An 18970-nucleotide genomic window follows, 5' to 3' on the forward strand; every position below is an offset into this window, starting at 1 on the left:
GTAATCAAAATTAGTTATTAATATTATGTATGTTATTTACATCTCTTATTTTTTAACACATATAACCTTTATTATCCTGAAATTTTTATTGTTGCATTATTTTTTATTTCGCTTGTTCAAAAAGAGCTTTTTTATCCTTACATGAAAGCACGCGAACAAAAATTTTTTTTTAAGTTTCCTCTAAAATTTTCAAGCCACGATAGAAGTTTATACCACACTAAAATCTGACATTCAAAGGTTTAAGAGTGAAGTATCCAGTAAAATATTTTGAGTGCATCCTCGTCTTTTTACTTTGACTTGAATTTTTCATGAATTGATAATCAATGCAACTGGTAAAATCATGTTTTCAAAATATATTGCAAATCTAAAAAATTGCTGCTTAGTTTATCTGCCGTACGTATGACGAGCATATAGGTATAGGTGAAAGAGAGGAATAGGTATTCGAAGACAGTAGAGAGCTAACTCGCGGAGGTATAAACGATGGCAATCAAGGCCTCGTCTAACGAACAAATAACGTATGCATTACACGCTCTCGTATAAGACACGTCAACTCGTCGCCTCGCGGGCGCGTAGTGGAGGCATTACGCCTGTCGGCTTGGGGGATATGATTACTTAGCTCGTCGCACGCTCGGCTAAAAGGCATATACACACACACACACAACACAACATGCGATCATGCTGCTGCTGCCAAACGCAGAAAAGCACGAGCCGTCGAGAGGGAAGCAATGAGAGAGAAAGAGAGAGAGAGAGAGAGAGAGAGAGAGAGAGAGAACGACACAGGGAAGGGATTATACCGTCATTGGCTGCAGGGAATTCTCGCTTGCGTCTTGGATCGATTGCACGGGCCAGTCGCGCGCGCCGCGTGCCGAGTGCCAAAGCGAGAGAGAGAGAGAGAGAGAGAATGAGGGGGGAGGGAGGGAGAGAGAGAGAGAGAGAGAACAGGAAGAGGGGAGTATAGTGCACACGAAACAACATAGTTGCCAAGGTGGAGTTGAAGACGGCGAGTCATACTCCCCAAATTCCACATTTTGTTCGTTAAATTTCCGGATTATTGCGGTTGCATTAGCGGCTCGAATATTTGCGAGATGCTTGAGCTCGATCGTGCTTCCTACTGTTGGTCGATCTTATACGTCATTCCTCAACTTCGACTTTCGTCCCCCCGTCAATTGATCACAAGGTAACAATATTTTTGAGACTAACTTCGAATAATTTATAACTCGATATCTTTCTCTCCTGCCTTCGAAATTAGATAAACATTTAATTTGTCTGGCAAGACTCCATATTTCTTTAATGCTAATCGACCTGATTTAGGTACCTTTCGAATTCGATATTTCGTTAGCACACTAATTGTTCAAGTTCGTTTCCAATAGATATTGTAATTATGTAAGCAGCAAAATTATTATGTCGCTGTATAATTACGCGTCGATCAATCTTAGGTATTTTTAATGAAAACTGCTTTGACCGAAACGACATAACGTTGTAGTCGTGGTATATGTAGCATACTATGAAAATCATTGTGAACAGAGAAAAGTTAACGAGTATTCTGCTTAAAAGTAAGGAGTTTCCGACACAGAAGTAATAATACTACAGTTACCAATTGAAGCAAAAGAAAGCGAAACACTCGTTACAGAGCGGCAAAATAGACCGAAGATTATTAAAAAGAAAAATAGTCTAAGAGTGAGAAAAAGACGAGAAAGAGAAAGAGAGAGAGAACAACGGGCGGCAAATAGCGTAGAGAGCATACACGAAACACGGAAAGCCATCTCCGCTAATTCGTTCCGCAGGCTGCAACAGACGGTTTCTCATAATACAACAGCCAAGTATAACGCGGCAGGGTGCGCAACAGCAGCAGCGTCGACCGGATAAACTTAGGTAGGTCGCGGCGTCGAGTGCACGAGTGCACGTAGTAGTCTCTCTGTCTGTCTCTCTCTCTCTCTCTCACTCTCTCTCTCCAATTCCTGAGCGTTCAGCCTTCGTGTATCTTAAGGCTTTCGTCAGCGTTCCTCTCGTGCGCGAGAAAATTGAACTCGCGGAAATCGCTAGAAACACTGGCGTCGCTGTAATTATCACGCTCGCTCGCTTGGGCAATTTTCCCGGGTCGAGCTCTCTCTCTCTCTCTCTCTCTCTCTCTCTCTCTCTCTCTCACTCTCTCTCTCTCGCAAATCCTGTGACAGCCTTAATCGCTCTGGGATCTCTCAATTTGTGCTCTGTTTTGAATGACATGTAATTAGGTCGCTCTGTCTCTCTCACTCGATTTGTCTTTCTGTCGTCGCAGCCAACGCATTTTCAGCGTAAGCGCAAATGAATCATTGGCCCTGACAGCGAGCCGCTGTGATTGAACGCGCGCCAAAGTACAAACTCTATGTTGCGCTTTTACTTTTCCCTTCAGTAGCTTTCCTTCTTGATTTCATTTTCGTCATTTCAAATGGATTTTCTGCCCCCCCCCCCCCCCCCCCCGCCCCTTATCGGACATGTATACCAGTTTGGTGCGATCAATTTCTAATTATATTTTTTCTGCCTCGAGGTGATGGATACACGAAATTTGGAAATTATTTATCGAAAACTGTACCTACATGGATCTTATCCATGTAACAGTAATATTTTAATTTCCTGATCACCGATAGTCTCAACAAGCTCTCGTTTGTCGATTTTTGGTAGTCAATTATACTTTCTACTGGTGATTAAAGAACTGAAATGTTACTGTTCGGAAGAATCTCTATATATTTTCGTACAAATATAATTTTTTTTTCAAAATACTCCAAACACTTAAAACTGTAAGCCGTTATTGTTGTACACTGAAAAATTCTTATTTTAATAATTCAGAAAATTTAAGAACTTTTTTCTTTATCGTTTTTCTCGTAAGCATTTATAATTATTATTACATTATATTTTTAAATTCGCGGCATACTTATTTAAAAAACAGGTCTTCTTAATTTAAGAACATGTTTCGTAATGTAGTTAGAACGTATACTTGTTCACATGTGTGCACTACAATAACTTTATCCTTATACGAATGCTAACGTTTCCACAAAAATGAATTCTTTCTCTGGCATGTGCGTGGAATCCTTGATTTTGATCCCTCAACATATACCGCACAAAAAACGACAAAAAGTACTTAAACAAATACATATTTCCCTAAAGATCTAAAAATCATCGGTCATACTTTATAAAGCATTTCGTTTTGAAATCCCATGTAACGTCCGTTGCCACTCTGCAAGTGTTCGGTGAAATATATCATCGTTGAAAAGACCAAAGTCCATCAGCGTCAAGAAGCGAACAAAAGCACCAACTTTTAGGGGTGCTCTATATTTTTAATTTCTAATCGGACAAAAGGGTGGTCGAAGCTTTTACGATGAAGAGGATGAAGATACGGTGATTGCCTGCGCAAAAAACGACATAGTCGCCTTCTATTTATCTTCTTCGAGTCCGAACTCTCGACAGCGTTTTATTGCAAGCTCCTCTTTCTTCCGAACCAACACAGATACAGCGCACCTGCGTCTCGTCATCTAACCAATGCATCTGCTTCTATCGATGTAAAAAGAAATAGGAAAAAAGAAAAAGCACACTCCACTCGACCGAGCCGCTTTTATTGCTCGGTAGCTATTGAATGCTGGAAGACGGGATTGAATGATCGAGATTAATTCTAATTAACGCTTTAAATTTTCAAGCAAGTGAACCAGTTTAATAAATGCTTATCTGGTTTCAAAAACCATTGATTGCCAATGAAATAGAGTGTTCGTAAAAATTAAATAATAAACGAGAAATACTGTTTTGAGAATCAAAGTCAATTGGCAGAGTGATTGTGTATTCCAAGCTTATAGTCTGAAGGAATAGTTGTTCCGTAAAATCTTATTAGCTCACTGTCGAGAGAAAGGAAAAATAGGAACCGGCGGCAAATGAACAGAATGCTCAGAACTCTGTCCTCCTTTCTCTCACTGCCTGTACTCAGTGTGCAGTGGAGTGATTTGTGGCTAATTGCCAGGATCCCGTCTCTCTCTCTCTCTCTCCCTCGCTCTCGCTTACTCTTTAACTTAAGCTAAAAGGGCCCGCAGCGCTAAGTCTGTCTCAAGCAAACGTTGCGCCTTGGAACGAGTTCAAAGAGTTGTGCAAGCACGTAAACAGAATTAGGCCAAACGAGAGAGAGAGAGAAAGAGAGAGAGCGCGAGCGAGTGAGGAAACGAGAGAGAGAGAGAGAGAGAAAGAGAGAGAGAGAGAGAGAGAGAGAGAGAGAGAGAGAGAGAGAGAGAGAGAGAGAGAACTTGCAATGCTTGATTTACCTGCCGAAGGCTCGTCTTAGATTTTTCTCCAGATTAAACTTTCTAATTGTGTACACGTACCTGCGTACTAAACTTCAGATATATATATATATATATATATATATATATATAATCGTAAAGGGACACCGGGTAGGTATTCTCTCCCCATTCTCATAAATCCGGCTCCTCCCCTTTTTGGACTTATTTTCAGTATTTTCGTAGATTTTTTACTAATGTTTTACTAAGCTATAGATTTGGAAACTGACAGAATATATTTAATTTGTAAAATGACAAAGTTTTCTAATGATGAAACAAGATGTGAAAGACCGTTAAACAACACAAAAGATAAAATTATAACGATTGAAAAATATGAACAGGGAATAAATTTTTTCGTCTTTAATCGTAGTTTATTAAATAGAAATAAATACGACTGTGATAGACAAAATGAAGATTTGAATTAGATCGTAAATTTGTCAAAAAAGTATAATGAAGAAGATGAATTTTTAAATTTAAATAGTTATTACGAAAATAAAAATTTTGATGTACATTTACAATCTATTTTTTCATCATTCAAATCGATAATTTAAAATATACCTAATATATGGCGTAGAATGGACACCAACTTATAATAGACCGTTACAACACAAGTCGTAATGAAAATAGCCTAAATATTGAAGTCATAACATTAAAGTCGAAAGTAATGAATCGGAAATAAAATATAAAAATGTTGATATAAAAAATGCTTTATTTAACAAATAAATATGTATCATATTGACACCATAAGAAAAATAAAAAAAAGTAATGTGTCGATGTATCGACTTCATACTAGGCCTACTGGGGGGGATACGACTATGGAAAACGCACTATGATATTTACCTCCATGGTGGTGTATAAAATATATACTTTATATATTTTTTAAATATAATATTTGACGCATTTGTTTAAATCATTTTTTTTCATTTGAAATGTATAGTTTAAAAATATTTTTGAATGTGAGAAGGGGGAGGGGTTCAAGAGCGGAGCAAGCAGGAAAGCGAAGTCTCATTATTATGTATATATAGTGTTTGGTGTACGAGTTTGCGCAAATAGAGCACGACATGCACCACCTATCTCGCTGTCTTTATCTCTCTATGCTTATTATATTTGCACGGATGATATACACCTGAATTTAAATCAATGACGGCTGGCTGCTGCCAATCGCTTGCTTATAGGATCAACAAGCTTCGCTGCCAGCTCACCCAATTGCCAATATTGTCGGATATTTTTTTCTTTCTTCCCAATCAAACATCAAAGATAAATAAATATCAGGTGATATAACTTTAGTATTGATTCATTGATTGCTTTCTAAGAAATTTTCTGATTAATCGAAGCTCATACATATACAAAAAATGTAACATGCTGAATGTAATTTTAAAAAGTAAGTAGAACTAATAATCGATACCGGACTGTGCACGGATTTTGAATGTACGCGTGCTATAGTGGTACAGCGCTGTAAATATTATATTCATACTATCTAACAGTGACAGTTTAATCGATTTTTTATCATTTCCGAAGATAAAATCTGTTTATGTGCAGCCGTTTTGTATTCAAACAACCGAACTTTGCAATTTTCCAAATTTTTTTTTAGCGAATATATTCGTATTTCAAAGATCATCTTGAAAATACCATTTGATTTGTCATCTTTTACTCTTCCATAAGCATTCATTATTGATTATCTAACACGAATAGTAATCGTGCATAATCTCATTTTAAAGCTAATTTTAAAGCAATTGAATGAGTCCTCGTACAAATACATTCTTGATTACAATTTACAGCAGTTTGCGTATAATAGTCTCATATTAAGGTTACCTACCTTGTATTACAATCATGTTTCACGCATGAGTACAAAAAGTTCTCGAGATTAATGTACATATTCTCCAAAAGGAGATCGTGTAGTCAGAAATCCATTAAATAAAATAACTATCTATACCAATATTCCTCAAAAGTCTCAAGACAATCGCATTACATCCTTAATGATCTTGCACTAGTGTTCCTTGATCGCATCAATAAGATAGAGAAATAAAGAACAGCTATGTAAATGCGCGCTTCATATACTTGAAAATGCTGCAAGAGACACGTGCGCGTGCGAGTAAAAGCTTGTTAACTCTAACTAAAATCAACGGCCTTATCTGCGCTACGTCATCCATCACGCGCGACAAGCGAATTACGCCGTGTCGCCGGGGTCGCGCTAATCTCAAAGTCCAACGGAGCGAATCGAGTGAAAACGGTGGTTCGCACTATATACCAACAGTCAACGTCAAAAATGTGTTACTCTGTCTCCCCATCTCTATCTATCTTTCTCTCACGTACTTGATAAAGCTCCCTTCTGACTTACGGATCTACTCTTTCATTCTTCTGAACCTTTAACGAGTGAAAACCTTGTCGTTTGATTGCACTTACTAGAAATTGTTGTCTTTGAATAAAATTTCTTCAAACATCGCAATCATATCTAGCCTTTCAAAGCAACTTATTCAAATATAAAAAAAAAATATCAAAAATACAATATTATATTCTTCAACAATATCTTTATTCATAAAACTGCTAATGACAATGTATAGATAATAAGCTTACCTCGTAGTTAGTTAAAAGCTATTAATAACAGTATATACGATAAGTCTACCTCGAAGTTAGTTACGAAGATATTAAATATTATACACTAAATATCACATTCATTGTATTCATACTTGTGATTACTTCCAAATAGCAGCACTGCTTATGTCTGACCATATCAAAATTATACTACTTGCAAATTATCGGAGTACTTTTTTACGCGTAAAATAGTTTGTGTTTATTTGTTATAGTTATTCTAATTGCTTTAACACTATAAAGAGCATCAAAAAGAAAAACTAGTTTACAAATAATTTTTATTTCATGTTGTAACCAAATAACTATATATTATACGCTCTTTGTTATTTCTAACTTTATTTACAATCTGTCTGACCATAATAGGTAATATAATTATAAGAATAATAATTTGATTTTGAATCTACACTAAATGAAGATACTTCACCATTTATTCGTACCAACGTGTTTATTTTATAGATTTTACTTTTAGCATGTACAAAAGGTGTTTTATAATTAAGAAAATTTCGAGACTCTTAGTGTTAAATTATCCGCCGAACTATCAAGATATTGCTTTAGCCGATTAATAATCTTGTGCAAGCAACTTATATTTTTTTGGTCGGTGCATTGATATTCTTCCTAATTATCTCATTTGTAATAAGCCATGGTCTATATGTGAAGGATTTTAAAGTTCTATTTTAAAGTTTTTCTATAATATAAATATTTGATCTTGTAGCTGTACCTCAAAGTTGAATATTATATATTTGTACTAGTTTAATTACACACTTGCATATTAATAATTTGTTGTTGATTGACAATTTAGATTTTTTACATAGTACCTAGTAGTATTTTTTCAGCTATAGATTATTTGTTTATTATCTGTTTACGTTTGCTACAAATATACTCTGTCCACATTAGTCAGCAATCTAAGTGCATCCCAAGGTATTTAAATATTTAGTTTTCTTTACCTCCTCGTGATATTGGTTGGCTGTTTATCTGTACTAAAGGATAAGTTTTTTTGTTAAGGTGTAATTTACCTGAGTAATTTAGTATCATTGATTATGTTATTCTTCATTTTTTAAATCTAAATAGAGATGTAACTAAATATTTCAGTATATTACGAAAGACCGTTATTGTATTTTTGTAGAATGTTAGGATAACTGTGTCATTTATGTAAATGTCGATATTAATATTTTCCATGCTTGGAAGATCATGTGTGTAAATTAAATATAATATAGGACTATGAACGCTTCCTAAAGTAATGCCAACTTTTATTAAATATAGTTTAGTGTTTTAATTATTTATTTTTACCTTAAAAGTACTATAGTCTAAGTATTATTCTAATACTAGATAGATATTTTTGGTGGGACTTTCTTAAGTTTATACAATAAATTTTTGTACCATAATTTATCAAAAAGTGGTAACTCATACCGCTAAATTTATATCATGCAATACATGCAATTACTAAGTTGCAATCATAGAGATATTTTGTATCTATAATAGTGCATGAATGTAAAATATTCGATAATAATATTTATCAAAAGATAAATGCTCGTAACATGATTATAGTCATGATTATACAGCTAATGGAAGATATAATTATCGTAGAAAACATTGATCGAATGAACTAATCAATGAATACATACCTCAATGATCACCATGAAAGTATACTGTCTATACCGTTAATGATAATATTTAATTTGATAATAACAATGAAACACCACAAACATTTTTCAGTTAAAATATGCATCAAATTTATAACTTTTACATTTTTCAGTTTTTAACTTTTATTCATAATTATGAGGATTTATTTTCTTTTAAAAACAAATAATTGTCGATTTAAGTAACAAAATATACTAATTTTTAAAAAACATTTGCGCTCCTTTAGATGGATGAAATAAAAATAATAATTGATTAATATCTCTTAATCATATGGAAGAATGTAGTTAATTGAACAGTTTTATCTTGTTGATTTAAATAACTAAAATAAAACTTATTTTAGAGTTCGATAGAATGGATTGAATTTGTGATTGGACACAAAATAATAGTAGAGAACCCCGTGTATTCGGTGATATGTTAATTACTGGATGAATCAATAAAGTTTAACTTAAAATAATAGTGAGATTGCGATTAGCGTTATAATATAGAATACTATTCGTTAGTTTTCGTACGCGTAGACAGAGAGCGTTATAACGATACTTGCATAATTGAGCGTAGACTTCCCTTTGTGAACACCGCGGCTGGGATTATACAGAGGGGCCAAGCGTATCCGCCACAGACGTAGAAACTATGTGACGTTTGTACGGAATTTATTAGCGCGAGCCACCGGATGACTCCGACATGGCCGCTTGCGTTCCCCCTGGGAAAAGTGCGTATATTTCGCGTTGCCACTGCTGCTGCTGCTGCCACCAACACCGCCCACTCAGTACTCGCAGTGCAAAAATAAAAGAAAAACGAATCGGAAACTTTTTCGGACTTTCGACTCATTTATTCTTCATTTAATTTATTTTCTGTTTGCTATTTTCCCGGCCATATTTTTTATTTACTTATTTTTATTTCCTAAAAAAAATTGATTTCATTAGAATTATCGTGCAATTGTCATTTTCATTTTTTAGAAATAATGAATTATTGAATTTGTAATGTGAAGAAAAATGTATTTATATATAAAACGTCTAATTGGACATATGTTGTAGCAAGTACATGAAATGACGAAGACATAATAGAATAGATAGACGCAGATTGGAAAGTTACTAGATTTAAGAGAGAATAGAGAATACCGTAGGTATCGTATAATACCCGATAAGTTAGTAATTCACGTTGGGGATCCAATAACTATAAGTTAATTACTTGGTACAGATGAGAAAGTTTTAGCTCTGTCCTTGTACTTCTCTTTTTTTCAATTTTTTTCTTGTTTAATCTTTCTCCCCATAAATATTCCCTCCGCTTTTTCGTCTCGACAAGATATAAAAACTTTCCAATTCTCTTCCATAGAGACTTAATCTCGTTAACACTCGAAGATAGGCTTGTTATACCCTTTTCTTTCAACGACATCAAATACTTTGTTCAGCGAAAAATTCTCTTACTACAACAAACAAAACGTTCCAATTACGGTCTCAATCAAAATAATCAGTCTGAAATATCTTCTAGAAATGTACTCTAGAACTAAAGTATTTGGCTAATTTAACTTCATGAAATCCGATTTCTAACTATCGAATCTAAAAGGAATAAAAAAGCTACGTACCATGGGGTTTTGCGGAAGACGGAGAAGTAAGCAAAATTCTCCAACGAGGGACTAGATCGCATGAGGGGGAGGCGCGTGGAGGCTGTTCATTACGTAACTTTGGTGCTTGTGTTTTCCGTGAAGCCATGGCATTTGCATAGTTGGATCTCACCGCTTTGTGCTAGCAGCGAGTTTGCGGAAATTTTTTCTTCGGAAGGTCGTCAGTTCTATACTCAAGGGAGAATCGAAAAGTTTGCCGGAAAATTCTACTTATAAAAGAAAAAACGGAATATCATTGATGTAAGGTTTCAAATAGTGGTTTTAAATAATCATGCATTATTTAGGTACAATTTAAATAGGATATTACGATACACAAATTTAATAGTTTAGCGGTTAATTATGCTATAACAATAAGTTTGCATCCACTTGAATTTTTTCAGTTACGATGCACTTCCCGATTGAGCATTTTATAAACGTATGTACAAGTTCGTGAATATGTTCTACTTTATAGACATGGAATTTGAATAATGACGACTATGGTAATGAGAATCCATTCAATGATTTCAAAACGTTTGTATAAATAACTGTATAGTCAAGATTATAACTGTGCAACTGCAAGCTCGTTGAGAATATATAGCTCTAACGTGAGTTTCATATGTGGGCATAATCATCAGCTCATCTGAGAGACGAATTTCAAACGATATTTACAGAGTAAAACATTTGAATGGTGAAATAATCATGAACGAGTGCAATATTAACCAATATTTCAAATCAATAGAACCGATATTAAAATTATGAAAGAATTGTACAATTTTCGAGAAGAGATATTACTCGAATTTTACTGTATTTAGTGCATTTACTATATTTCAAATATTATATAGTTATTTGTGAACGAAATAATGTGCATTGTTAACAATATCTTTTTTTTAAATATAAAAATCAATATTTCTAGATCTTTGATCATTGATAAGGTTGATATTTTAATATTAAAAATTCAGATCGTATGCTATGTAATATTGGTAAGGTAAAGCTTTATTTATAACAAAGTACGAATTTTATTACTATATTAGTTAATATAATGAGATTAATAGATAGTAATAAGGTTTAAACGTAATTGTCTTAATATTGTCCTGATCGGATTTGTGGGATTTTTTATTCAAACATATTCAAACATTATCATAATTGGAATAAGGTTATTCACCATTTGAATTATTATATAGTATTAACTGATTAGATTGTTGGGATCGAGACGGTAAATCTTCATTCTACGAGATTGCCTTTTATTTGTTGGTTATCAGTCAAAGTTAGCGAATCCTAGCAAACTCATGCGAAAACACATCGCTATTTAATCCACCGAAAGGAATTAGCGATGAGGCTTGTCTGGGGTCCGGTATGTAGGAAAGCTCGTCACACGCTCTCAAGCTTGGATGATTAACGGGTATTCGAGTATGACGGTGACCTGCGTATAATTAAATTTTTCGGCCTGGCTCGATTTGCTCCGACGATCCGACAAACTTTTAGCGTCGACAAACTTTCGCCATTTTTATCCTCTGTCCTCTTCCCTCTCTAGTTCAGTCTCCCCCTCTCTTTTCCATCTTCTATCTCTTGTGCAGCCCTCATTTATATACCAAGTTGGCCGAATCGTTTTCCGGTTGAGTATCTCGCGGCGCCGACTCGACAATTATCGTACCCTCTCGTTCCGCGACACAATATCATGAATAAAACATGATGCTCCCGCTGGACTCTTTCGAAATAAAATCTCCATGACTTATTAACTCGGTTTGCGAGCAATCTAACTACTGAACAATTTAATTGTAAAAATTAAATTTCGCACCTGTAATATTCCTGGGGAATGGCATTTTGATCGTATTCGAAATGCTTGCCGTATGTACCTGACCAGAAATGCATTCCCAAATAAATTTTTAAATGTACTGAAATATGATGCTAGATAGGAATTTTATCGAATATTAAAATACCAAACTGATTGAAGTAACCTTTCTTTGAATGTGGGAAGGTGGGAAGCACCGCTAATACAGAATACCTTAGATAGAAAGCAACATCATGGCTATTAATTTCGAAACCGTCCAAATTTTGCTGAGATGACTTATACTGGCACAAGGCAGTACAATCTGAACTGACCTATATTTTCTCTAAGTTACTAGAAACATGCATATCCATGTTATTTCCAGCAAGGCAGAAAAGTCGAGATAACCTGAAATTAAACTTGGAAATGAAGTGACGTTGAAAGCTTTCATATTGCAATTTTAAAAAATAGCCAAAAGACCTTCTGAGGGGATGGGTTAAGCTTGCAAATTCGCATCAAATGAAAGGCGGCGAGTCCGTCAGCAGCAGCAGCCGAAATGAGACTCCTTAATCAGGTGTCGAGTAAGCGCGAGCGTCCGCTGCAAAGAGTCAGGTCGGCTGATAAAATATGCGCGAGCTATGCGTCACTGGGCGTTCGAATTAATCAGTCGTTTTCTCGCGCGCCCGCTTACTTTCTCGGAATCGTAGTAACGATGATATAGCGCCAGCGATACTTTTTATGCTTTTGGCCCTGAGAAATGGTGGTTTCCTTGCACTCGCACGAGCTCCCGAATCGTAAGCCGTAAATTAACGGCCTACCGGAAAAATTTGGTCCATTCGGTACCAAAAACGTTATCGTTTTCTCTCTCTCTCTCTCTCTCTCTTTCCTCCTATCTTCCCAGATATATACTTACCTGCATTATATACTTCACTGCGTAGCGATGCAGTTGAGATAAATGGTCACGTGCGATTGCATGGGTGTGTCGCGATTCGCGAACCCTCGCAAGCCTGTGTATGATAGCAATTTTGATCGGAATTCTCTTGGCATATTGCTCTACACAAAGTTTTGGCTGTAAGCCGATCTCCGCCTCTCTCTCTCTCTCTCTAGCCCCCCCCCCCCCTGACGCTAGCGCTTCTCAGTTTCGAAAGCGCGCGGAACAAATCTCCCCTAGACATCGCATGTAATACTATATATATTCTTATATTCCGTTACATCGAGGTAGCGCTAGCAACAATTTTCGTGTAGCAAGGAATTCTAATAGCTATCAAAATATTTTGATTGTTGAGGCCACACTATATATTTGATAGCTTTTTCTTTTCAATACAGGTTCTATTTTTAAAACATGTGTTCAATACTTCAATCGTTGGTTTGAATTGCTTTACTGTCATATATAAGAATGTTTTCATAACAAATTTTTTCTATAGTATAGAGTCATGAAAAGACGCAATCGCATATCGAATAGATTACCATCTATCAGCCGAAAAAATTGCAGTTCGATCGATGCCATTTTAATCAAGTTAGTCAAGATACAATGTAATATCACTTTCGTGTCTTTCTTAAGTTTACCTAAGATTTGTATTATTTTTTTTATTTATTAGAAAGATTTGTATTATACATCAAGTACCCTGTTTCATCTTTCTTTAATACATCAATTATCAATCATATAGTGTAGAGTGTGCAGTCGTTATACGTATTGAGTGACCAGGATCAACTGTTATTTTTGAAGTTATTACAAAAGCTTGATCATCAGATTTATAAACTGAAATATTTTTATCTCTATAAAATAGTTCATGATTGTTATGCATTACGTGGAATCTCTCTCCCCACTACACCACTTTCAGATACATCTGGCATGCAAATAGGCTAAAAAAATCGGCTTACTGCATTTAAATCAGTTACCTAACAGTGAAAAATTAAAATAACATAAAAACTATTATTTTTACTGTGACTATGAAGCTCTCATTTTGAACATTTTTATCGTTACTAATTGCTTGTATGTTGAAAATACAAATAGGTTAAAGACGTTAGACGATAAATAGTTAGAAAGAAAAAACGAGTCTGTGAGACACGTGGGAATCGTAAAACAATTCGGGAAAACTCCGACGATGGTACCGAGACGTTCGACATCGTAAAACTGGGAATGTACTCGCGGAGGGTGCAGCGCAGCACGTGTGTATCGTAGATGCGCATTATGTATTACCCAAAGTGTATACCCAAAGCTTTGGGCCGCTTTCTTTAACGCATTCATATTGGTAACAAGGCTCGGCTGTTTTCGAGAGCCGCTTATAGAAACAACTAGAGTTTAAGCGTTTTATTCGTGTGCCGGAACGAGCATTAGATTAAGAAAGCGAATGGTAAACTTAAGAAAAATCACTAAATAAGGGATAAGCGACATGCGTGATTGCGAAACATTTTTTTATAATGGAATAGCGTCGTCTTGTGGACGTGGACGAGCGCATTGTGGTGTTGTTGTGGCCGTGAAGCCCCTTTTCAGCTTCGAGGAGGCAACTTCTCGAAGGCTAAAGACCTCACGAGGGAGGTGATTCTCCTGAGTATTGCAGGTCGCCCAGAGACGGAACGGTTGTGCCACGAGGCTGAGACATGTACCGGTAGGCAGGCGAGCAAAAGCGTGAGCGGAAGAGAGGAAGATTGTGCAATAACGGCAAAGATGCCTCGGCTATTGAAACTCCAAAAAGGGGGTTAGACTACCAAAAATTGGCCGCAGTGAAAAGTGCAAGTGCAGTAGTAAGTCATTAGATCACAGTTAGGGTATTTTGTATAGCGACATTCGAATTTCGGCATTTATTCTTGCGTACTTTATACATTTTGTATGACTTTCTCCTTGCTCGCCATGAGATTTTTATGCCTTTCTAAAGTTCAAAGCCTAGTGTTTGAATAAAATTATCTTCATTAATCTTATTTTCATTCTTGCTCATCAATTAATTTGATTGCAGTCTCTGTTATCACTAGTATTCATACACAGTATAAGCCGTTTTAACTTGGTATTACGTAATTGGTATTGAGTCTTGAGAAAAAAGAATAAAAACTAAAACTGAAAGTGGCTACAATAAGCAACATGCAAAACAAAAAATAAAAGCGGAAGCTTGAAAACATAATAACGTGAGACCGATTACAATCGATTTCGAAATAATTTTACAATTGTATTTACAATGTGATTCGTAGAGTTAAAACAAAGTATAGTTTGTAATCGTTAAATTCGCAGTCTTTGTTATTTATTCTGATAACTTACCAAATCCAAATGTTTTGTTCTCTCAAATTTTGTAAAGTATTTTAAAAAATAATGTACGTATAAAATGAATTTATATTTTTATCATTTTTAATCGGGTCGTAATAATCTCTCAAGTTATGGACAGCCTACTTGTATCTCAAAAGTACTTGTAAGGTATACAGTGGAGAGAGATTATATTCTAGTGGAAGCATTGGTAGTTTTATTATTTTTTTTAACCACTTAGCTTTTCTGATAGTAGAGACAAAAGATTTATATTTCTGCATTTATTTTGATATATGAATAACAATAACACGGGTGTTCATTTTTTAATTTATATGCTATATTGATTACGAGTGAAAAAGTTTGAACCCTTTTTGATAATTTGTTTTATTTAGTAAAAAGAATTTTATTCATACAATCCAACGATGCATGTGATATAAATTTGTATGGTACAGTAACCGACTTTAAAAGTCGATAATAACGATAAAAATGAACTCGATATCAATGAGAATACTTTTGAATTGTGAAAAGCCGAGTACTTGCGCTAATAAGTATTTCAAATCTGAAAGGAAACAGCTGCTTTCCGAATCAAATTTGCTCAAGTGATCTTCACTCTCAAAATTTTTTATACCATAGAAATATAGAAAACATTAATAATATTTTAATTATTTACAATACTTAACAACTAAAATCGTGTCCATTCTGTTTGATTAAAAGGCCTACTTGATAGTCACTCTTTGTCCTGACTAGTAGTAATTAAATGTTGATGAGCTATGCAGTGATTACGAACCTTTCAACGGCTTTCACTGAAATCTACTCTGAAAAACTATTTCATCGCTAATTTGATTGGTTCTCTCTTCCGTAGATTACGCTTTTATCGTATCGTATCGAACGATCCACTTTAATTTACTTTGTCTTTTAATTCCATCGTTTTGCTAAAAAGTTTGTTTTCTATACGACGAACAGTTTCACTTGTACAGTTTAGACAGCTTGACATGAGTATTTAATAATCTTTCAATCTATGAAGTAGCTTATCTGAAAGCTACTTCCACGTGATATATGAAGTAGATTATCTTAAAGCTACTTTATATATCATAATTTTACTATTATGTGTCGTAATAACGGTCTAAATCATTTCCGTACTCTACAAAAATCATAAACTTTACAAATAATGCTTTAAAAGCAATTAATAGTATTTTGTTCTGACAGTAACTTAAATCTTGTTTATTAAAGAGCACAATATATGAAATGTATCTTCGAATAACAGTTCTACTTAAAAATAAACTTATCTCTAATAAAAAGTAAAACAGATGAAATAGCTTTATTTTTTGTCTTGAAACATAGAAGCCACAAATACGTAGCATCAATGTTACGCTATGTCATGTATAGATTTAAAAAGTAAAATGTTAGAATCGACGGCTTTTGAAAGCCATCGACCAAAGTTGAAACCGTACTACTCAACCTTATCGCAGTGGCATTCTCGTGATCGATGATGTGTACTTGAAAGCACCCAGCCTCTTATCACGCGAAGCGGAAACGTCCTCGTGACACTACGGTGACTCTATTTTCCATGCAAAATACGAAACCAAATATCCTTCAGAGGATCCTTTTCGAATTTATAAAAATGTGGTCTTCTTTGTTTTTGTTTGAAATTTATTTTTAACTAAATTATAAGCATCGATGGCGCAAAATAATAACTATATAGCTAAAAAAAACATTAATCATTGTACTATATTTGTAAAGTTACTCTTTACTTCTGTATATATTTTGATTAGAAATTATATATTTAAAATATATCAAATCATTAGAAATATTTTAAAACATCTAATACTTTATTACTAGAACCATCTTATTCTAGGCTCTATCCACGAACCCGGAATATATGAGTATCACCATTAATTTACAATAAATTTATTACTATCATGCGTTAAATGTTTCAGTTAAAGAAAAAACTCCTCAAATTTTAAAGAATGCAATATTTTTTTATATATGAAATCAAGTTTAGTCGAAAAAGCATACTTATATCCTTGTCGTATATCTTTGAGTTAATTTGTAACGATTACATATCTGATTACAGGTGAACACCCGGCTGCAATGCAACATGGCAATTCAAGCAACAGCGGCGCAACTACGCGCACCCTCGCACTCTTGCTACTACTACTCCATGCAGGCTCCTTCACGAGGTGACTGCTTGAGCGCTGAACTCATTGAAGAGAATAAACGGAGGTAACGCCAAGGACGATGAAGCCTCGCAACATTTTTCACGAAACTCCTCTTCTCTTTCTCTTGGAGTTATACACGCGTAACGAGGCCCTCGTTCATGCAGAAAACCCTCGACTGAAAGTGAGTAAATGTGGATGTAGGTATGGATGTGTGTGCGTCCAAGTATGTGCATGCAAACATTTCCGAATGAAAATATAAGAGCAGAGCGAATGCGGCAGTTATTTTTTTTAACGAACACTTTCCTCCTACATGTTGTTACGTAAAACTCCGCGTACGCTCGGACAATTTGATATTTTGTCTAATTGCTAGCTCTAGCCTTCGTGGTTTGTTTTGTCATTTGTAAATGCATGTAAGAGTGCACGAGCAAAAAAACAAGAGAGAAAGAGAGAAGATGATTCAAATCGAAAGGAACGAGTAGATTGTCGCAACTTTTTCTTTCATACGGCTCATTTCCATTTATGGAAGTCATTGTGTAGTTTTACTTTTCATAGTACGAATGTTTTTATTAATTCCGGTATATATGCAATATACATAACTGCATAACTATTGCTTGAAGTACGGATCAATTACCAATTCATTCTGGAATGTTAAGCGATCTTTTTTCAAACAGTTTATAATGACTGTCGGCAACAAGTAGATTAATTGTGTTTTGTTCTACCGTTCTGATCCTTCTGCAAACTTTGCCTCTAATTACGATTTCAGCTGTTCGTATATATTAAATAATAAAATGTCAAAGAAAAACAAGCGTAACTACCTGACTCTTGAATGAAAAACGATCTTTGAAATTCATATGGATTTCTGAATATGTTTGTATTGAATGATCATTTATCCTTAAAAAACAATATAATTTATCGACATCAAGTTACTCTCTGTCAACATATCTTCTATCGATCACATGAGTAACAGGTGCTGTTATATTGAATGTATAGAGTATAATAATAATAAAATAATAATAATAATAATAATAATAATAATAATAAATATAATAATAATAACTATAATAATAATAACAACAATTATCTAATACAGGAATTTATAAATGAAATATAAGTACACATGAATGTAATATATCAGTTACATGTTAAGTTGATTGTTTGATTTTGTACAAAGTGTTATGGGCTTTCTAAATACTACATTTATTAAGAATGAATTAAGTGTAACAGAAATGTTAAGTTGGTGTAAGTTATCATGTTCGTCGCTATGTTAAATGAGATGTACATAATGATATACTATTACTTTTGAGTTTTCTTTTTTGTACCGTTATAAAATAAAGCTATATAAATTCTGTTGTATGTGTAGACACACAATAATGAATAAACATGTAAAATCACCAATAACTGTTGTTTCGTTTCATTAAATTTTTATTAAATTCAACGAACTTAAGTAACAATGAATACTAGTATAAGATATATCTTTTTAGTGATCATTCGCTTTCATTCAAAAATTCTGAAACAGCACTCCAAGAAGAAAATAGTACATTTATTTTCAATAGCTTAAAAAAGGCTTTACTTATTTTTGTATAACTGCAGTACAACAAGTTAGAAGCGAATGGGATTTATACATACTGTACACTATATATTTCGTAGCAGTCGCATTAATAATCGTATTTATTGTTTTTTAAAGTAAAGCTGAATTGA

The 18970-nt window shown here is 34.4% G+C and overlaps 1 protein-coding gene across 1 annotated transcript in view; it reads left to right on the forward strand.

Moving 5' to 3' along the window:
- The window catches only part of LOC131664821 (T-lymphocyte activation antigen CD86-like), a 109201-nt gene extending 90542 nt beyond the window's left edge, over window positions 1-18659 (forward strand). The window contains exon 7 of the mRNA XM_058936217.1: window positions 17188-18659. Within this exon, the coding sequence (XP_058792200.1) occupies window positions 17188-17297 (110 nt within the window). The 3' untranslated portion in view covers window positions 17298-18659. The remainder of the gene's footprint in view (window positions 1-17187) is intronic.
- The last annotated feature ends 311 nt before the right edge of the window (window positions 18660-18970 follow it).

The sequence above is a fragment of the Phymastichus coffea genome, unplaced genomic scaffold, assembly GCF_024137745.1.
Source record: "Phymastichus coffea isolate CEN01 unplaced genomic scaffold, Cenicafe_Pcof_1.1 PCOF00045, whole genome shotgun sequence".
Lineage (NCBI taxonomy): Eukaryota > Metazoa > Arthropoda > Insecta > Hymenoptera > Eulophidae > Phymastichus > Phymastichus coffea.